Below are 23,230 nucleotides of genomic sequence, written 5' to 3' on the forward strand. Positions count from 1 at the left end.
ATGAGCTTACAATTATTCTGATGACAACTAAGATGACTCTGACTAGTCTCATTATTCAAATGAAAAGATCCTAGACCACCTATGATGACTGTCAAATAAAAAAAAAAATCAATGTAAATCCAGCTTGGATTTGGTTATGTGGCAATCTATGCTGAAACGTTTATAGCTTAATCATCTAATGTATGAAAAATGCAAAGCAGTTACTAAAATCTTTCTTGCAATGTTTCAAAAAGCAGAACTGAAGAAAGGAACTCACAGCTGGTTTTCTTAAAAAACTGGAATTTTTTCTCTTGGAGTGTGACCCAGATCATCATCCAGAGTCAGGAGAAGCTGTTAGAAAAGATATAATGTCAGATGACCACTTGAAAGAGAAACAATTTTAAACCTATCTAAATACAATAACACATTCATAACAGTAATTTTTTACCCTCTTCTCCAAACCATATTATTAGTGTCTTTGATTCTCATTTCTGCATTCAGCATGGCTTGAAGGATGCACATGCAAGACAGTCCATTTTAATCAATCAATCATGGCCCTCACAATCGATTATAAAACTGGCAGATTATTATCCTTGTTTATAATTACCCCAGGACCAATTTCTATGAAACAGTCCTGTTACATGGGACCTCTCTGAAAACTCATGTAGCTCATAGCTGCACTGCTTCCAGTAGCAGGGAAAAGTATACTCCATGGACTGAGAAGTTCTTTGAGACTATACTCCCAATGATACAGCCTTGCCAAACATAACTTTTTACTTGAGGGGTAATCTGGAGCAGGTGGGGGTCTGGTAACAACTGATTTGCCAGCTCAAAGTTTGTTAGTGAGTAAAAAGATAGATTCATTTGAGCATTGTCATGATTTAACTAGTAACTGGGCATTTCACTGGCAAGTTTATAGGTTTGGTGTTTCATGCTACATTTGCACACATGATGTGAAGGCAAGCAGGGAATTGGCTGAGTTGAAACGAGAAAAGGCTACAGGATTGGTTGATCAATGAAGTGTAGGTAATAAGTAGTCTACAAAGGTAAAGGAAGATGTAGGATGTTTGACTGTTGTGGAAGCAGGATGACTTTGGAGTCACACAGCAGGGTGCTTGTCTGTCCCTGATATTTGTGCTGAAAAGTGACATGAGAAAATCAGATGGCATGTTAATTTTAGCAAGTGTTGAGAGGTGTTTACAACAGCCTGAGTTCTTAAACAGTCAGTGCCCTCTGGACAACGTAATCTCCAATTTTCTTTCCTGTTTCTGATCTTGTTATTATCATGATTAGATCGTCTTTCCTTTCAATGTTCCAGTGATTGATTATGAATATTAGTAAGCTTTGATTCACTTTTTGGTTAATCATCATAAGTTTGAACAGTACAAGAAAATCTCACAAAATCCACCCTGAAATAACTGCTCACCCCTCCTCTCTCCCACTGACATTCATATTACAATTAAAACCATACCGAGCTCCTCTACAACTGGCCCTGACATCATATCAAATTCTGATAAAAAACACTTCAGCCTAATTGCAATCCAAGTACTTAGTTACCTTGAATCACTTGTGGTTGTACAAAAAATCCCAAGCATCTGGAAACTTGCTGACAAAGTATCCATCCTGACAGCCTTCAAGCCGCTTGACTTCCATTCTTTTTATCTCTCTATATCACGACTATCATCAGTATCCAAACTCCTTGAAAACTGATCCACAACAGGTTCAGCAAAAATATCCCATTCTAAGCTACACTGCATAGCTTTGGACTTAAACACATCACTATCACACTGCATACGACACATCCTAAACGGTTTCAACTACTTACAGCCTCCCATCCAGCACATTACTAGTGGCTATATATATCAGAAAAGCACGTGGCATTTCCCAAGACAACTACTCAAACAAATGATAATTGACACCACCCTTCACAGGACAAAAATTGTTAGCATACTTCATAGCTGGATGCCAAGTCGGAGTCTTTCACAAGGGATTCACATTGTTTTGTCTTTTTTTTTTTTTTTTGGTGGGGGGGGAATCTTTGAGTACAGGCTGTTGAAATGTGCGGCAGGATTAAGCATTTCATTTCTACTTGGGGTTGGTGGTTGGTTATAGAGTGGTTTGGATGGAAGGGCTCTAGTGCTGCTGCAAAGTACTGAGTATACTGAAATGAGATTGAATTGGAAATAGTTTTATTTCACATTGGAGCTTTTAAATGTTTGTGGTTCCCTGACTGCCAGTGATTGTTCTGATTGCCCTGCTATGTGTGTTTTACAGCTCTCTTGTTTACTTTTGTTAGGGTGGATGACCAAGCAGGTGAGGTAAAGTTCACGGTGGAACAGATGCATTGTTTTTAGAGGGTACTTGGATTCCATAAAATTCATATTTTGTGTATTTCTGAATTAAAACAATCTAACTGTAGAAGTATGTAAACTTCATGGTAAACATGATGGCACATGATGCTTAGGCTTTGTTGTAGCTGTCATTTTGAAATTCAAGGATATCTAGGTAGACAAATACGACCCAATGCACTTGCAAATTTTTCATGACTGTAAGTGCACAAATTCCAGATTCCACTGGTATCACCCCATCATTCATATTTAACATTATTCATCTACATACCATACTTAATCTTTGTAACCAAATCATCATTAAATACATTAAACAGATATTAATACTTGCCATAAAACCAAAAAACATGGCACTAGCAGATAAGAAATGCCAAATATCATGAGTATCATAGAAATGAAGCAGCGCACACTCCTGGTTGAACTGGCGGCTGTGTGCTGGTGTCAGTTCCCACGTGGTTGTGTGCTGCAAGTAGAAGAAAATGGCTGCTCCCCCACCCTAAGGCACACAGCAGCAGGTACACAAGTGGCTGTAATTGTAGTCGTTCTCCATGGCGTAACTGAAACAGTATCATGAAAAGACATGATAATTCAGAGGATGGTGTATTTAAGGATTTTTGGGTAGACAAAAAGACATTTTGAAGGATGGAGAACCATTTCTCTAACATGATCATCTGAGAAAGCACTGTTTAGTAGGGGGTTTAGATGATTTTATCCTAAGAGGGTTTTATCCATGAGGGTCCTCTGACCATTATAAAACAAATGATGCTGGCAATTCTCCTTAACTATCTACAACCATTCAATCACAGATCTCTGATGTCTGTACCTCAGGCACTCTTTCCGTTCCAGATGTATACATTAAGAATGCTACCTTCTTTTATTTGCAGTACCTATCAAAAAAAAAGTCATGAGCCTGAATTCATCTATCTTTAGTTTCAATGAACTCTAGACTGTAGTACATAACAGTCTGGTGCTCCCCCACATATGTGGGAAATGGCAATCAGGTATGAAAAATACACAAACACACACACACACACACACACACATGATTTGTACATGAATATGGGGCAATGAGCCATCAGTGGACCGAACCAGAGCATGTGAAGTGTTTAGGGGGAAACCTTGGAATGGGTGTGGGGCTTGTATGTTGGACAGAAGACTGGTTTTAGTGCATTGCAAATGACAGCTTTAGAAAAGATAAGAGTGAATGCTGCCTTTCTTTACCTGTTCCTGGTGCAACCTTGTTAATGTGGAAAATGGCAGAGGAGTATAAAAGAAAAAAGTATTTGTATGTAAGGTGTTGTAGGAGCTCACCATTCATTGGATGTGGAGACAAACAAGGCACACACAGAAATGACAATGTCTACAGGGTAGGCATCTCAGGAACCTTCAATTTTCAGTTTTGCAAAACTTGAACACAACAGCCACGGACATTGGTGAACTGTTTAATGAATCTTTAGAAACTCAAGTTAACAAACTGGTTTGTGATGAAGTAATGGGAGTGATATATTGATGGAATAATAAAAGTATGAGATGTTTTGTCACTTCTAGTTGTTTCTATCAATTCTTTGGTGGGCATGTGGGTCCAACCATCTCTTACATGAATATTTTGGGCATATTTGTCAGCGAATGCCTTTCATGAAAAAAAGGTATAACAGAATGAAAGTTATCATCTTAGCCTGTAAAGGTATACATAATGACGGAACCTGAAGCAGGGAAGACAAACAAACAAACAAGAAAAAAAAAGACAGGAAAGGGGAAGAAAAGCTTTGAGTAAATGCTTGATTCTGAGCAGCAAAATATTCAGCAGGGCACTCACCTTCATGATTATATAAAATGCCATATATAAAAGAAGGTTGGTGAGGAATATAATGAGTAGGTAAGAGGCAAAATCAGTGGGTGTTGAGACCATTCCATAGATGGCTAGACCCCAGTTTGCTGCATTTCCTAGCAACAGGAGTACCATACGATCACAATACATGGGACGACAAATTTGATGCCAGTCGCTAAGCTCACTTAAGAACCAAGCTTTCATACGTTTGAAGAGTCCGAGATCTGTTTGGGTAGAAAAAGTCTTTTAAGTAATAACAATCAAAATCTCACAGTGAGCATCACGTAAACACATCTTGTATTAGTGAACTGATTACATATTGTAAAAGCATATATTTACCATTTTGAATATACCCTACTGATTATCTGAAACAAAACAGTGAGACTCACTTCCCTCCACTGCTCAAAAAGATGTTCAAAATTAAAAAGTTTAGTTGTTTAGGCAAAAAATGATACAAAAAACTGAAGTCACAAACTCAGTACATTAGGTTTCTTCTTATATAAAGTTGCAATTATTCACAATATACCCTTGTTTGCATGTTCAACAACTGGGGTAAAGCAAAATCTACATGATGAAAACTTGGTACAAAGAACTTGGCCATAGGCAGGAGATGACAGTAAGAGGAAACATAAATATAGCCTTAAGCAGGTGATGACAATGAAAGAAAACATAATTATCATATAAGCTTTTTTCCCACAATCATGACTGGACACACAGTATAAATCCTTGACCAAAAACTTTAGTTACTATCCATTTCCACATGTTCAAGTGTCAGAAATCCAATAGCATTACTTGAAGTATTTGCTGACTATATTTGCATTTTGGTTTAGTTTCTACTTGTGATAAATCCAATGAGATGTCCATAACTTATCATGGGAGAATGCTTTGCAATATATTTTTTTTTCTCTTTCTACACTACTAAGCACAAGTCCATTACTTAAGACAGTAACTCTGGTGTCTTTTCAGTATTTCAAATCTTTTTCATTTAATGTACCATACTATGTGGATAAACACTTGTAAACACAATATGTTCTTTATATTTCTAGTAAGAATATTTAACAAAATATTGTAGAATGAGTCTAGAAGATGGATGATCACGAAGTATAAGGTTTGGTTGCTGATGTTATGTGGAGAAGTAATATGCAGGTGAATTGTCACTGTCATGATATGGAGTACTACAACAGGTATTACCTTTTGCCTCATCTACTCCAGGACTTTTGTCATTTTTGTTTTTCTGTTTAATTTTCCAAATTTTTCCAGTTATATCTTTACACTGTGCACACATCATCTAACATCATACATGCAGACATGTTCCCTTTTCCCACGTTAGTAATATATCCATTCTTGTTAACTGATGATATTTTCCTGTCATCCATACTCCTGACATTCACTAAATCTTTGTGAGAACCCCTCCAGCTCTCACTAAATTCTTTATTTTCCCAGAACCCTTAAATTTACATCTTTTCTCATTTTCTTCTTATCTCTTACTTCTTAACTTCTTCATAAAACCCCAAAGTATCCCCTATATTTTCACTGAATTGCATACTCAAACTCTCCAGCTTATTTATCCTATTTCATTAAGTTTTTCACTCTTCCTGATTCCTATTTTTAAATGAGCAAAATTCCACATGCATTATTGCAAATTTGTAACAATAACCCTCCAGAAAATTACAATACAGATAATGTTCATGTTCTCTTAAACTTACCACATTTCCATCTGCCCATGTAATAAATGTAACCTGACAGTAGCAGGCATGAGGTCACATGTATTAAACCAAATATAATCCAGAAGATAAGAGTCCCTGACAAAACACCAATGACACCAACGAGTACTACTAAAGCCAAGACTGCATATGCTGCACTAGCACTGGCATTGATATCTGGATGACGTGTCTGGTAGATCTTAAGCATGGAGAGCACTGAGATGACATACATGAATGAGGTATCTGTCAAAGAGCAGAATAATCAAAATTGTAAAAAAGTAACAGCAATCTTACTAATACAGTACACAATAAATTTTTTAATTCATCTGTCATCAGTGAATACATATATAAATATAATTACTGAAGGTAATGTACCAACTATGATAATACTTTATATTGTATAAACATTGAAAATTTGAATGTGCAATCTTGATTTTAAAGTGTACATTATAAATTTGTTATTCAAAGTTTCAAAATGACTTACAAGCACAAGTATCTAGATAGTTCAAAGTAATTATCAGGAATGAAAATATAATGGAGTCAAGGCTGTTACAAACCCATATGATGTCAGAAATTGATAATATCCTTAAGTAAATCATGCCACCTAACTAATGTATTCATCAAAATTTCTTGCACCTTTTCTAGATATAAACAGATTTAACAAGGATCATACAAACAGAAATGATTTCTGAAAAATACCCTCTTGTTAATTGCCTTGTAAAGGATAATACATGCAGGTCAACAATTCATGAGGTGGTGTGATGACTGCTGACTGGAAGTGAATGTTCCCAAAGCAATCTAGAGCCACTCTTACTGTATAGGAGGTTAGTAAGGGGTGAGAAGAATTAACCAAACAAGATGTTTGGGGATTAGAGGGTTCTCACTCCAAGAGATCATGGAAATTCTTTTATTGTTTACAGGACAAACTAACCCTGGAGTGAAAAAATAATATAAACGTACTTCAGAATCACTACAGAAATAATGGTTCAGCAGTCACAAGGTATGGCATAACCATGGTAGCAACTCAGTATAAGTACTGCAATGAAGGTTGCTAAGAGGATAAATAATACCTCCTTTTGTATACTTTACGTATATTGCCATTTTTAAAAATACCAAGCTAACTCAAATAATGCCAATGTATAAAACTAGGATGAATTGTGAGTCAAATAGATCCTTCATAAAATGTAATCCTAGAGAATTCCTTGATTATTTTATCATTGACACCTTTATAATGCATAGGTTCCCCATAACCTGAACTGCCATTAGGTGATAAGACACGGGACAGCATATAACTTACCAAACTGGTAATTTGAATTATTTGGGCAAATGTGGTAGCAGGCACTGAGCAGACCCTCCATGATAAGTGAGCCACCCATTGCATAGAACAAGCCAAAGTGCTGAGGTATGCCATAGTACTGAAAAAACAAGACAATGAGGGATGTTTTCCTCTACTACCAAATTAATTTCACACAAATTCCACCAAATGTTATCATAACTTTTTCACTTCCTTTTAATCATATAATCAGTTTCATACAGATATACCATACCATGATATACTTTGCTGTTTTGTAGACTGTCTCTCTTTATCTCTTTTTTCTGACTAACATAACACACCCTTATACGAGTGTACTCCTTACATGTCTTAAACTTTCAAGTCTGTGTTTATTTATATTGAAGTAACATTTTCAGCGATAACAGTGAAGCAGAAGCTAATGCTGAGTTCCAAAAGGTGGGCATCTTGCAAAAGTGTTAAAGAGAGTAAAGAAAAATATAAAGATCCATTGAAGTATGGTTTGATGGTAGAAGTGTTGCAACTCAATTTTATGTACCACTAAAACATGGATTTGCTTATTTGAAATGCAAAAACAGGACAAGTATGAAATGGTGTTATCCAGGACCTCTTTCTAAAGGTTCCTGTAGCCCATGGCTACGCTACTTCTGGTAGCATGGAAACATGGACTCCTTTGAATTAAGAAACTCTTTAATGAAACTGTATCCTCAGTGTATCAGTGATGCTTTGCCAAAAGAGACTTTTCATTGGAAGTGCAAACTCTTGCAGGCAGACCTCTTTGACCCCTTTCACTTCATTACTTGAAACAATTTTTGAAGACCTTGATTTTTTGTTCATCTCATGTGCAGCTTTTTGCATGTCACCCAGAGTTTCAGGGCCAAATTGAGGGCAAATGTGTGAAGCATTGTATGTCTGTTTACATTAAGGACATATAACAGAAAGGATATAACTGTTTCTATACATTTTCTGAATTACATTAATTCTTTTGCCATTAGAGATGGACAATGCCCCTTAAACAGTCATGATATCACTCCACCTTGAGGTGTGCCATCTTTATTTCAGTCCACTTGTTTATTCTCAGTGCATACTACTTTCACAATAAGAGCTCTTAAAACAATGGCTACAGTCAGAACTTCCCAGAAAGTTTTCTAATTCACTTTATCTCTCATCTTTCCTAAATCTTTAAATGATACTTATACTTTCTTTTCTGAATGAACTTTTGGAAATGCACCACTCATAAAACCTCTAGATTTATTATTCTGATGTGACTGAGGGGATATGAAATATCATATAGATATCCTAAATGTGTACCTAACTGGTTTATGCATGTAAACTGACATGCATAAACATGCATAAAATCAGACTAAATTAAGTAAACATTTGATATGACTTCAAACTCTTCATTAATCAATAAATGTTGTTTCTTCATCTGTAATTGTCTTCTCAGGCCAAATTCACACTGCACTCTTACAATAAAGTGGACCATGGATAGAAATGTAGTAAGAAAATCACTTACAGTCACAGATATCTCAGATGATGCCAGAATAATGATTTTAGACTGGATAGAATGGAAGCATTTAGCATTTGGAGATGTACATAAGGAGACTTTGGTCTTCCTTTGCAAATGAACTTAGTGTGGATACAAAAGTGAAAAGCAAAAACTACTTATATTTCCAAGTTTGTGCTTTACATTAAAATACTGGACACAGGTTGAGGTTGCAGGTTACACATTTCAGAGACTGTATATACCCCATCCATCCCATGGAAATGGGAAGAGTGAAAAAATTCTTTCATTTCTTCTACCATTCTTTATGCTTTTGTGTATAGCTATTTCTAACTTTCCCATTTTGTGCATTCTTGCAGAGATATCCACTCTTCTCTTCAAACATTTTCATATTTTCACTTATGCATGCACTAACTTGTCTGTAGTATGCTAGCCAAACATGCAAAATTCTCAATTATGTTGCTATTATTGTTGGGTTTCTAACACATGACTGGTAGATATATTTCTTAGTTTCTAACACTTGACTGGTAGATAAATTTCTTAAAGATTAAACATATCACCTTGCTTCAAGTACAGGATAATGCTAAAATCATGCAAAGAGAGATAGGAATCCATTTCATGAATCCCTCTACAAGAATACCACATAACATGATCACACCTTATCAATTTTATAGTCAGCTTGCACAGCGACCTTGTGATTATGATTCCGACGAACACACACACCAACAAACAGTATGCCAAAGAGGATATAGCTGATATTTGAGAAGACGTGGTTGAAGTCACTAAGTGGGCCAAGAGGATGGGCACATCGGAAGTTGTAAAAACATAAATCCTGATTTCCTGTATCATCCAGAACCTGAAAAGCCACATAATTTGATTAATTTTCTTAAATTCTTCAGTATAGAATATGTTTATAATACTCCCTAGTACTAATAATTAAAATCACAAGATGTTCTTTTCTCTGTTGTGAAAAGTGAATACCCTCAAAGATAGAACAAGGAGAAGAAGAAATTCGTCCTCGGGTAATTAGATGCACTTTAATGAATAATTAGACAGGTATATTTCTTTCTTTTCTTTACTTGTTTGCTGTTTTGTATGTTAGTCACGTAGCACCAGGAACAGATGAAGAAGAGGCTTCCTTTTATGACACCCATATTCTACCTGTTAAGTGTAAAGCACTGAAACCACTGCAACCTATCTACAAACAGGCCCCATAGACCTTTCATGATTTCCCCCAGCTGTTTCATATTCTCTGGTTCAGTCCACTGACAGCATGTTGCCTCCTGTATACATCACTCCAATTTACTCTATCCCAAGCATGCCTTTAACCCCCTGCATGCTCATGTCCTGAGCATTAAAAATCTTTTTCACTCCACCCTTCCATGTCCAATTTGGTCTCCACCTTCTCCTTTACCCCTCCCAACTTCTGCCATATGTATCCTCGTCATCAACCTTTCTTCACTCATTTTCTCCATGTGTCCAAGCAATTTCAGCACACCTCTTCATCTCTCTTCTCCATACTGTTCTTACTACCATACCTCTCTTATTCTTTTATTACTTACTCGATTGACCCTCCTCACAACAAATATTCCCAACTAACCTGTCCCTCTACACTGCTAAACCTGATAAACTTGATGTTATTCACATTTACTCTCAACTTTCTCCTTTCACATAGTCTCTCAAACTGTCTCCAACTTTTGCAGTATCTCGCATGAATCTGCTATCAGTGCAGTGTCATCAGCAAACAAATGACTCACTTCTGAGCCCCCTTCACCCTGTACAGACTGCATACCTGCATTTCTCCACAACCCTTACATCTACATCCCTTATCACTCCATTCTTAAACAAAGTTAAACACCCATGGTAACATCACACATCCCTGCTGCAGACCTACCTTCACCTGGAACCACTCATCCTCCTCCCTCCCTACTCGCACAAAAGCCTTACACTCTTGACAAAAACTCTTCACTGTTTTGAATAATTTTCCTCATTCACTTACATCACTTCTTTAGCTGTCAAGTATAATGCAAAGAAAATATGCTCTTATAGCACATCACTCAGAGTATTCCAAATTGCTCTAATTCATTCAATCTTTCCCATGCCTCTCATCTTCCTGAATGTTCTGGCCATGAAACCTCAAATCATGTTTCCCTCCATCTATTCATCTTCTCAGTCTACCCTTCTATTTACTTCCTTCACTTCTGATACAGTGATTGTCTTAAATGAAAAGAAGTTAAGCTACAACAAAAACTAAAAAACAGGGTTAGTTTACCTTGGAGTCAAAAAACTTCTATCATGGATTTGCAAGCAGATGAGCAGACTCAGCAATCTGAAACAGGGTTAACTACTTGCCCTACCGTATGAATGGGAAAGAATGATTATGTATGATTATTTTTAAGGTTTTTGGCAAGAAGTGTGATCCAACCTGTCTTCAGGTATTTCTGGGAGCAGAGAGAAAACATGGGATCTGAATTACTAATGCAGAATGAGTTATTGAATGGAAGCGACAAAAATGGATTGCCTGAGAAGAGGTTGTATAATTCGTTAAGTACACAACTAGAGGCATAAGAATATCAAGTAGATATGGTGTAAGAATGGAGTGGCTGAACCAAAAGATGGACTTGAGTGATGGTTGGACATGTAGATAGATGGGATATGTATGGATTAGCTAAAATAGTACTAGATGTAAATGCAGACAGATACAGAGGTAGGCCAACAGTAAAGCTGAAGGAGATTGCAGGACTTTTTGTTAGGTAGGAGCTTTGATGAAAGAATCTATGGAAATCAACAGATTTTATAGAGTATGAGGAGATTGTGCTTTAACCATCCTACTACATATCAGTAGAAATGATTTAAGGGATACTGAGTTGTGTTGCTGGACAAATGCAGGTTATATGATAGTACATTAACAAACCTGCTGTCCTAGAATATGACTCACAATCATCAATGTGCACTAAATCTACATATACTATAGTTAGTGAATAAAAGATTTAGATAGAAAAAGGGGAAATGTCAAATATCCATTTAATTTGAGTGGATTTTCAATAAAGATGATATAAACAAAAACTTACCCTCTGATATGTGATGACCAATTGGATCACTGGGACAGCATAAAATACTCCAATTGTCAGCAGACCCCAAATGTACAGCTGAGACTTCTTAGTCAAAATACGCATATCCTTTCGAGCCAGATCACTTACATACAAGAAAGTCTTTGTCCTGCAACACAGTGAGTTTATATAGTGATTGAATTATTTGGATACTCAAAGCACTGGAAAAAGGTTAACATTGCTATACTTGTCGAGAAAAGTAACACTAAAATGAGAGGAAAACATAATGATTTCCTTTTGGTTTTCAAAGCAAAGAAATAAAAGTAAAAAAATTATCTCATGGAAGCCAGTCAATAGTTTCGTTTTTTTTTTTCAAAAAATCATCCAAAACAATGCATCCTGGTATATATTGTAGTTAACACTTTACACTGTCTCCCAGTTCTACAAGGTAGCAACTTCCAGGTGAGAATGTTAGTCAATGAACTCTATATTGTAAAATGAATATCCATACGGCCCTACAGACCTTCCAATGGTTTCTCCCAGCCACTTCAAATGCCTTGGTCAAGTCTATTGATATCATGTCACCCCCTATACATACATCACATCACTCCAGTTTACTCTATTCCTCACATGCCTTACACCCTTCTGCATGTTCAAGCACTCAAAACCTTATTGACTCCATCTTTCCATCTCCAGTTGTCTCCCCCTTCACCTCGTTCCCTCCACTTCTGACACATATATCTTTTTTCTGTGTCATTCTCCTTAATTCTTCCCGTATATTCATATAATTTCACCACACCCTCTTTAGCTCTCTAAACCATGCCCTTCTTATTACCACATCTTTCTCTGATATGTATATGTATGGGCATTTATATATATATATATATATATATATATATATATATATATATATATATATATATATATATACTTTGTCGCTGTCTCCCGCGTTTGCGAGGTAGCGCAAGGAAACAGACGAAAGAAATGGCCCAACCCCCCCCCCCATACACATGTACATACACACGTCCACACACGCAAATATACATACCTACACAGCTTTCCACGGTTTACCCCAGAGGCTTCACATGCCTTGCTTCAATCCACTGACAGCACGTCAACCCCTGTATACCACATGACTCCAATTCACTCTATTTCTTGCCCTCCTTTCACCCTCCTGCATGTTCAGGCCCCGATCACACAAAATCTTTTTCACTCCATCTTTCCACCTCCAATTTGGTCTCCCTCTTCTCCTCGTTCCCTCCACCTCCTATATGTGTCGGAGGTGGAGGGAACGAGGAGAAGAGGGAGACCAAATTGGAGGTGGAAAGATGGAGTGAAAAAGATTTTGTGTGATCGGGGCCTGAACATGCAGGAGGGTGAAAGGAGGGCAAGAAATAGAGTGAATTGGAGTCATGTGGTATACAGGGGTTGACGTGCTGTCAGTGGATTGAAGCAAGGCATGTGAAGCCTCTGGGGTAAACCGTGGAAAGCTGTGTAGGTATGTATATTTGCGTGTGTGGACGTGTGTATGTACATGTGTATGGGGGGGGGGTTGGGCCATTTCTTTCGTCTGTTTCCTTGCGCTACCTCGCAAACGCGGGAGACAGCGACAAAGTATAAAAAAAAAAAAAAAAAAAAAAAATATATATATATATATATATATATATATATATATATATATATATATATATATATATATATATATATATGGAGGAAGTGAAGTGTTTTAGATATCTGGGAGTGGATCTGTCAGCGGATGGAACCATGGAAGCGGAAGTGGATCATAGGGTGGGGGAGGGGGCGAAAATTTTGGGAGCCTTGAAAAATGTGTGGAAGTCGAGAACATTATCTCGGAAAGCAAAAATGGGTATGTTTGAAGGAATAGTGGTTCCAACAATGTTGTATGGTTGCGAGGCGTGGGCTATGGATAGAGTTGTGCGCAGGAGGATGGATGTGCTGGAAATGAGATGTTTGAGGACAATGTGTGGTGTGAGGTGGTTTGATCGAGTAAGTAACGTAAGGGTAAGAGAGATGTGTGGAAATAAAAAGAGCGTGGTTGAGAGAGCAGAAGAGGGTGTTTTGAAATGGTTTGGGCACATGGAGAGAATGAGTGAGGAAAGATTGACCAAGAGGATATATGTGTCGGAGGTGGAGGGAACGAGGAGAAGAGGGAGACCAAATTGGAGGTGGAAAGATGGAGTGAAAAAGATTTTGTGTGATCGGGGCCTGAACATGCAGGAGGGTGAAAGGAGGGCAAGGAATAGAGTGAATTGGAGCGATGTGGTATACAGGGTTTGACGTGCTGTCAGTGGATTGAATCAAGGCATGTGAAGCGTCTGGGGTAAACCATGGAAAGCTGTGTAGGTATGTATATTTGCGTGTGTGGACGTGTGTATGTACATGTGTATGGGGGGGGGGGTTGGGCCATTTCTTTCGTCTGTTTCCTTGCGCTACCTCGCAAACGCGGGAGACAGCGACAAAGTATAAAGAAAAAAAAAAAAAAAAAAAAAAAATATATATATATATATATATATATATATATATATATATATATATATATATATATATATACATATATATATATATATATATATATATATATATATATACATATCATTACATGACAGCTAGAGACTGAGTTAGGCTTGCAAAAAATGCAGTCTGATGAATAAAAGAAGCTATTGACTGAATTGGGAACAGTATGGCATGAGGTATTATACAAGAATATACTGTGACTATTGAGTTTGGGAGAGGAACTCCTAGAGTAAGCCTGTGTTACACTGTGATAAAAGGATTATGGATTAATGATAAAGGAACATTTCTTTTCTAACAAATTTAAAACTTTTAGCAACACAAACCTGAAGATATCCTTGTCACTCTCAGCATCAGTGAGCATGTCTATGTCATCTTCATCAAGGGAGGAATCTGAGGCAGTGCTTGGTAGTGGTGGATGGTCTTCCTTGATATAAATTTCTGCAATATATATAATCCTAAATCACTCCTGTTGATAAGGACTATATATAAGGTCTTGGACTAATACAGACTTCAAAGAACTGGGGGTACAGATGACAACATGTGTGTTACAGCTTTCCAAGTGTTGTTTCATGTTGAAAACCTTATAAATATTCATATCCTACAGTAATTATCAACTTAAATTTATTTCCCAACCTGCATCAGCACTGATAGCTCCATATGATGGTGATGGGCCTGGGGAATTTAGGTCTTCTGGTGATCCAAGGATGGAGTCATCTAAAAGACTACGCTCACGTGGATGCTTTCGCTTTGCTCTGAAATATATTCATTAAAAGTACCTTCAACAGAAAGGGAGAAAAGTCTATTAAATACTATTCTTCTTGGCCTTTTGATGGTTACTAACCAGCTGACGTTAAAAGATATAGCCAAAAGATAAGGAAACATTGTCTGAGTTGCCAGTAATTGTTTCCTGACATACTACTCCCTTACTTACCATGCCCAGAATTTTTAAAAGCCCCAGACAATATATATATAGCATTCTCACAATCATCTGCCAAAGGTATGATGTAACATATACAGTATGTCAGCAGTCAATGAGTTCAAATGCTAATGTAAGAGCACACGTCAATTTCAGACAAAACCATTCTTTTCATGCACTGACATGACAGGGGAAAACGTTATCATGACCAGCGAGAATGAAAGGCAAAAAAAGTGTACAAAATAAAAAAAAAGTACCCGGGATTAATTTGAGCTGCTCAGGTGTTCGTCCACCCAACTGCTTGAGTTGGAAAGGCTAAGAAAGAAATGGGATAAACTGATCATGTGCTCTACTGAAAGGTTAGGCAGCTATCAGGAGCAACAAAGACTGCCTTCTGTTGGTAGTAATATTTACAAACTCTGGGAGTAGATAAATTCCAGTGTATGAACAAAAGGTTAATTAGTAACTGACACACAACCCATTAGAATTTTCAGCATTAAATTTTCAAGCCTGAAGACAAATCTGGTAACATGAATATGGAATGTAAAATTCTCTGATATAAAAAGTAACCTCATAGATGAAACTATAATTAGCTCTTATGTAAAAATAGCATGTGCATATCAAGACTAAAGTTTACAGTCACATCTTACCTAACATAAGAAATGCATGCTAAGATGAGTGTCACGATGTAAAAGAAAGCACAAAAACCGAGGCCAGCAATGATGGCAGCCAGGTATTCCAGCTTGGTAATCTTCTCTTCAACTGTGATGGTGACAGTCTTCTTCCGAGTATGATATACATGTCGGAATGAGGAAGAACAAACTTCATCAGTTGACAGCATCACCACCACTACGTAAAAGCCACTGGGATAATCCACTTTCTGGGTAGGAGAGAGTTTCTTGTTAATGAACAGAACTGAATGGTAATCTTCAATAATTACATTCTTACTTCAAGTAATGAAAAAGAAAAAAATTCCTGAGATACACTTTTGTGCCATACTAATCTGTGTAAAAACTGAACTTTAAGCCTTTTCCTGTTCCATGTGAAATCTAACCACTAAGATAATCAAACCAGGATTTCAATGAAAAAGATGTCCTTCAACAAATGACAAATCTGCAAAGCTTGTAAAACTGCTTTCATTTGTTATCCCCTTAGTTCAACTCTTTAAGTTTTACTGGCCAGCAGTGTTAATGTGTTCAGTGTAAGAATTACAGAAAAGGGTGGGTGAGCTAAGAGTTTTACCAGAAATGCAAAAAGGACATGAATGGTAATGTCAGAACATCTCTGGTAAGGTTTATGAACACCAGACTTTTCAACCTTGTAACTGCAACTAAGGACTGTGTACAACTAGAGACAACCTTTGTTTATGTTGAGAAGCACCAAATCATAACATGAGGAAGATCTGGGGTTCAAGCTGAATTGAGGACAGACCACAAAAACTGACCACTTTCAAGCAAAGTTGATGCTTAGCAGGAATCTTGATGTGGTATCAACTGTGCTTTGAAGGCTAACACAGTTATAAAGTGACAAAAAAAAAAAAAGTAAGAAAAATAAATTCTAGAATAAAGGATTACAGAATAGGCAAAAATAGTAGGTTTTGAAGAATGAAAAACCTCTGTCTAAGACAGTGTCCCATGAGCATTTTTCAGTATAGTAACACACACATGGCTCTGGCAAAACATGCCCCCATTGAGGCTATCTTAGGTGGAGGAACAAAGTATAGGGAAAATACAATTAAAATTAATCAGGGCTCTGCAGGTGTTTGTAGACCTGCCCCTTAAAGGAAGAAATGTTACATGAAGAGGAAAAGATAAAAGTATGAAGAGAATTGCACAGCATAAGATATTCCACATTCCATAACAAAGCTATGAGGAAAAGCTTTTATACATTATAAGGAGACTCTGAGATGCAAAAATGCCAGAAAACCCATCCAACTTTGGAAGGTCTACAACCTTTGAAAGGGGTCCTAGGAGGGCATTCTTAAAAGGTCATTAGTAGTATTATATATGTAGTACATCATAAAACAATGTAGAATCAGTATTAAACTTAAGGCATCATAATCTTATGGCCTCAAAATCTTCATGGAAAGCTTAAAGGTTTTCCAGATTGGTTGATACTATCATTGAGTGAAAGGGCAAATGCTAAGTAAAATGTCATCTGTTGAATATTTTTCCAAACCTTTAATGGTAGTAGTTACAAAGCCATATGTATAAATTCTAGACCAATGATAGTGGTCTAGAAAAACGAGGAATTAACTTTGGTGAAAAGTCACATCGTGACCATGTGTAGGCAAAGTCTGGTAATGCCCACCAATCACAAACAGGATATGAAAGGGATATGTAGTGTATGTAAAAGATTACACAAAGCATTTTTTGGAAGAATTGCTGTAAGTTGACTATTTAGAGCAATGGTATTATATTATCTCTATTCAAGCAATAACAAGTATACAATGTACTAACCCTAACTGTGATGCCAGCTTGGTAAGTCATCGTCTGGTAGGCGTTGCCATACTGAACATTTTCCTCGCTGTCAAATACTGGACACTATGGAAAACAAGCTTCATGAAAATAAGTTTAGATAAATGATATGGATAACAGACACATATAATCACAAGGAAATGTTTCATTTGTACCACAATGTTAGAATTTACAAGCAGGTCCATTTTATAAGAGCTATAAAAGAATACAGCCTCTGTATATTTAAGCAAGACTATGCATTTCATTTAAAAACTGCTTTAAAACTCAGCCATCATTATTGACTAAAATAAGGGGATACTGTGGTGAGTCTTCTCAAACACTGTAGATGGCTTACAGTAATATTCTGAATGGCCACCATGGCACAGAAGTCATCCTCGGCATTAACCTTCACCAATACCATGTCTACTTTTTCTGGGAACTTGAATTCATAAAAAACAGGTTGAGATGGCGTGACTTCAAAAACCCTGGGGTTATGGAGCCTGAAATTACACACAGTAGAGTCGTGTTATTTCCCCATTTCCAAAGTAAACGTATAACTTACACCTCTTATGCTATGCTATACTGGACAAAAATCTTGCACTAGACACCTAAAGCTATATAATTTTTCAAACTTTACACAAATATTATTGAACATGATATAGAGTAACTATAAGCAACTGCCTTTAATGTGAACCTTTGCAAACGTATTTTACAAACCTTGGCAGGAAAGGCAAGCAGGTTTGAAATGAAAAAATTAAAGCCTACTATTGCATATTCAAACAGTACTATTCAGCAGACTCACTCAATCAAAAACTGTCTCTCAAAATCAGCAGTAACTGTAAAGTTCAAATCTGTTGGTGATGATGTTGAAACATCAACAAAGAGCCGCTGGGTAGTATCCAGATTGCCTTGAGAGGACAATTTGTAGTTCTTCACAGGACACAGTGTATGAGAAGCAGTGTAGTATTCCTCTCTGTGAAGATAAACATGCAATTGTCTATAATCAGTGCTTACACTATGGAACACACTATGTATAAATCTGCAACTGAAAGATAAAATCAACTCAATATTTCATTTCTTAAGTTAAGTCTTCAACTAATATCTGTGACAGTCTGTATCTGATAGTGTTAGAAATTCTATTTGCATGACGATGCTTTTACTAAACTTGACACAGTATTTGACGTTGCTGAATAGCTACAATACAGAGCATGGTTTTTTTTTTTTTTTTTAGCAACAACCAACAGATTCTGGACCTCTGGGCACTTGTTTCCTCACTCCTGCAGAGGGCTACCATACCCTTCCTGGCTACCACATCCTTCATCACCACCACTATGCCCTTCCTCCCTGGCCACCACACCCTCCCTCATTACCCCCTCTGGCTCCTTCACCTTACCACTAACATTTCCTCCCTCCCTGGCTACCATAACTTCCCTTATCACCATCATTCCTTTCCACCCAAGCCACCACACCCTTGCTAACCATTATTCCTCCAACAATAAACATTCCTTTATAGCTGCTAAGTTAAGAATGTAATCTGCTAAGAGAGTAAATGAATGGCAGGAATGCCAACAACTTGAACCCTCAGTCCATGTCCCTGTTTCTATGCATCTTTCAAAGGTGGTCAACCTCACCTAAAGTAGGATGCATATGTCCAAATGCATCTAAGTCAAGCGTTTTGGCCAAATTTCCTTGATGGGCCACCAATCCAGACCTTTGCAAAACCCTTGTAAATAACTTTTCATACATTTTCTTCTTTTACCATAAATAGCTAGTTCACCCATAATGCAATACTTACAGCATTAAAACTTAACAGAATTGTTGCACACCCCTGCCAAATAAAAATTTACATGCAAATTCTTTAATTTGGGATGAGATGTCACTTTCCAATTCTTCTATGGTTATTTCATCAAACCCATTAGTTGGCTATCTCATGAAGCTTGTTTCCATAACAGCAACCTCAATATATTGGTTGTTTTTAATAAATTATCTATTCATGATTAATGCTATGTATGTTACTTATCCTGACAATATGATTCCCAAATATCTCACCTGCATCTCTTCCTTGATAGTATGATTAATTTCTTTCCAACATCATTAATTTTTTCTATATTACAGCACCAGCAACTTTTTTTGCACCTTTTTCTGTCACTCAGTCTAGTCTATCTTGACCCTTCACTCTTAGCATTTGTAAGTTCTGATGTGATAAAGAAGCTCTTTTCCATTTGTTTGTAACTAAAATAAAGAAATACATCTGTACACTAAATCACCAATGCAGTCGACAATTCTATTAATTTTACTGTTACCAAAGTCAAACACACCAAATAGGACATTGATTTTAAAGATATACTTACACAATCAGAGTATTTGGTGGAGGTTCAAGAGGCAACTGCCATGAAAGTACCCCTCGTTGTTGCCGAACTACCACCAACAGAGGATAAATGTATCCACTCATTGGGCTGCTCACAGTGACACGCACAGCACTAGTCTGCAAAATACATAAGTTCTCTTGAGTGACCAGTTATTAAAGAAAATTCACTGCCAAATGCTAGTTATTAAGTACTAATGAAAATCTGATCAGAAATTTCAGTAATTTGGTCATGAGAGACTGGTCAACTATCTAACTTTTGGATCTGGTTATGTTGGTGAAGATTAGATAAGTAAAGACATAAATTTCATTTGAGTTGCAGTTATCTTCATGCATGGAGAACATTGATGAATTCAACATAACCCTATATGAAAACTTGCTATATACCTTACATACCATTTACCCACCACATCACTGGAAAAAGAATCCTTCAGTATCCAAGACAAACAATATATCTCTGCTCCTCTTTAAATTACGCCTCACATGCCTAGTCACATATATTACCAGTACTACCTGCCTGGGTATCAAAAGTAACAGTGACGCCTGTGTAGTGAGCCAGCACTCCAGTGGTTGTCAAGTTGCACTCCTCTGACCCAGGTAGATTTCTTTTCTTTCTGCCTCACCCACATGCAGACTACTGGCATTCTGTTCAAAAGCAAACAATCTCCTGACAACACTGAACTCACACAGCTCATTCTTTGCAATTAGATTTTCCTATGGTGAGCACTATTCGCTAGCCCTGCCTTTTGGCAAAATGTTAGGAGCAATAGATAGAAGTAATAGGCAGGAACATTGGTAGAACCTTCGGTAGAAGTAGCAGGTAGGAACATTAGGCAGGAACATTAGATAGAAGTAGTCAGGAGGAATGTAAGGTAGTAGCCTCTGCAAACAGTGCTAGAGTTGCCCTCTCCCAGAGGCCTGTTAGGGTGAGGCATTGAAGTCTAAGAAGTAGCACGTAGACTTCACCAAGTATGGAGACGCTATTGCTGTAGTCACCCCCTTACAGGGGTTCCACTTGGGATCGGGCATCAGTGATACAGACAGTATTGCTGTAGTCACCCCCTTATAGGGGTTCCAGTTGGGATCAGGGCATCAGTGATACAGACAGATTGACTGCAATCTACAAAAGTCTGAAGAAAATACTGGAGTATGCTGCTTTGCTTTCCTGATATTATGCTTCTTGACCTTGTGCAATGTCTTTCAAAAAATGAATACACAGCTAAGCTTGGGCACTCCTACACTTTTTCTTCGATGCCACACGCAAAATTTCCATGAATAATTGCATGCAAGTTTCCTTTGTTGTTACAGAACCGTAATTACCAATTTAGCTCTGCAACTTTGATAGCTTTAGAATGAGTGATTTTGTTTTGAAAAGGTAATTCATTGGTGAGAGAACAGAATAAAAGTTGTAAATTATGATTCAGAGCATTTTTTCACTATTAAGTGAGGCAGTAGTGAATATCAAGGGAAAATGTCGGGTTAGTTAACAAAAACATAAGCGAAACACTAATAAGAAATCAACAAAGTCTATATAAACCTCATCTAACTGCCAACAGCCAATATTTACCTTACTGTATTAACTCGTACCAACTGGCCTAGTGACACAACAAGGCACTGCTAATGAGCATATGTATATCATTTGAAAATGAAGTGACCATTATGATCACTGCTGATCGTTCTTCAAGTTCCTGTACATATGAACAAAATCCATGATATATTTAACCATGTGTCATTACAAAGCAGACATTGGAAAATTTCAGCTATAGCTCTGAATTTCAACATAAATCTTGGCTGCTTGAGTAATTTAGATAAAGTTTTCATAGGTTCTATTCATACACCTTAAACTTCAGTATTGTGGTTAAAGTACAACAATGTCTGGTGCATGGTGCATGACATTTTATGGTAAAAAAGCAGTATAATGAGCAATATAATGGAGTCCATTTATGTTTATATGAATGTAAATAATGGCCAACAAAGGCTACAAATGATGACTCTTGACTCTCGTTTTAAGTACTGAGCTGTAATATATAACATAAGGCAGATTGGACTAATAGGAGAGTTCAGATGAGGCCTTATATAGGTTAAGTTATATTAAGTGTTTCATGTATGTTTAAATAAATCATAACAATTTCCCTAATGTTCATAATGTCCATCACCATCATCAATTTGCATATTTCCGTAAAATAAAATGCTCCAAATCCTGCTCCACAATTTTTACTTTATTGTCATCACTAGAAAACAAAGTCTTTCATTATCCAAAACTATCAGTCATGGAGTTAAACTAATGAACTAATAGTAATTCCTTTCATCTTTAAAAAAATGTTATCACGTACCTTTAATTCTGTTGCATTATAGATGAATTCAAACAAATACTCAGATGTTTTGTTGATCTTTTCAACTATGGGAACTCCAAATGTTCCTTCAATGACGACAGAGTGGATGACCTCCTCCCAACCACGGTTCGTGTATGCCACACTTCTAGTTGTCATAGATTTTTCATGGTGATAATTTGGTTCCAAACGCGAGTTGTCCATAATTTTTTCGCCTTGCTTTGGGTGCTGCTTCTCATATCGTCTGTGAGGACTGTACATGACATTATTCGTAATCCTGTCTGCTTCATGATGTAAAGGAATCTTAGAGCCCCATAGTTGAAGTGAATTTAATGGAGTTTTTAAGGGATGGTATTGATGTAGGCCCTGTTTACTGTGCTGGGGATGGTGCAATTCCATAGAGATTCTGTGAATAGCCTTGACGGTGTGGCCATGATATTGTGTTAGCCACCACAACGGTAAATAACATCCAGATGGATAACAAGCAACCCAAGAATATTTGTGATGTTCCACATCCAGACGAGGCTGGTCTTCTAATCTCCATTTTTATCTTCTTAGCTGCTTCATTCATATAGTACACAAGCCTACAACTACAACATAACCATACAACACACTGGCTAACTCATTTTCGATTATGGTCAAGATATCTGAGCCTTAACTAAACTGTGAACTGAAGAAGGAAGTACTGTCACGGATGGTTCATATGCAACTGTTTGTTGAGATGCACACGAGTATTTATCACTTTTTTAAACTAATAAGATTTTTCATATATTTTGAAGGTTCTTTACTCATTTTTATTTTATAATTAGGTCTTTACATTTCAAGAATAATTACGAATTCAGCAGACTAAAGTAAAGAAGGAAGATGATATCAGAAGTCTCCACAAACTGTGTTGCGGATATACTTCATTCAGTACGTCAGCTGT

The 23,230-nt window shown here is 37.0% G+C and overlaps 1 protein-coding gene across 1 annotated transcript; it reads right to left on the reverse strand.

Moving 5' to 3' along the window:
• Nucleotides 1–115: 115 nt before the first annotated feature.
• Nucleotides 116–22,995, reverse strand: LOC139757046 (SID1 transmembrane family member 1-like). Its single transcript, XM_071677069.1, is given in 16 exon segments — nt 116–330; nt 2,659–2,817; nt 2,819–2,884; nt 4,144–4,379; nt 5,862–6,101; nt 7,156–7,273; nt 9,312–9,509; nt 11,725–11,872; nt 14,562–14,676; nt 14,872–14,990; nt 15,805–16,034; nt 17,614–17,697; nt 17,966–18,110; nt 18,413–18,583; nt 19,962–20,095; nt 22,309–22,995. Coding segments are annotated over 16 exon segments (2,622 nt in total). The 5' UTR covers nt 22,705–22,995; the 3' UTR covers nt 116–267.
• Nucleotides 22,996–23,230: the final 235 nt, after the last annotated feature.

Source organism: Panulirus ornatus, chromosome 24, assembly GCF_036320965.1.
Source record: "Panulirus ornatus isolate Po-2019 chromosome 24, ASM3632096v1, whole genome shotgun sequence".
Lineage (NCBI taxonomy): Eukaryota > Metazoa > Arthropoda > Malacostraca > Decapoda > Palinuridae > Panulirus > Panulirus ornatus.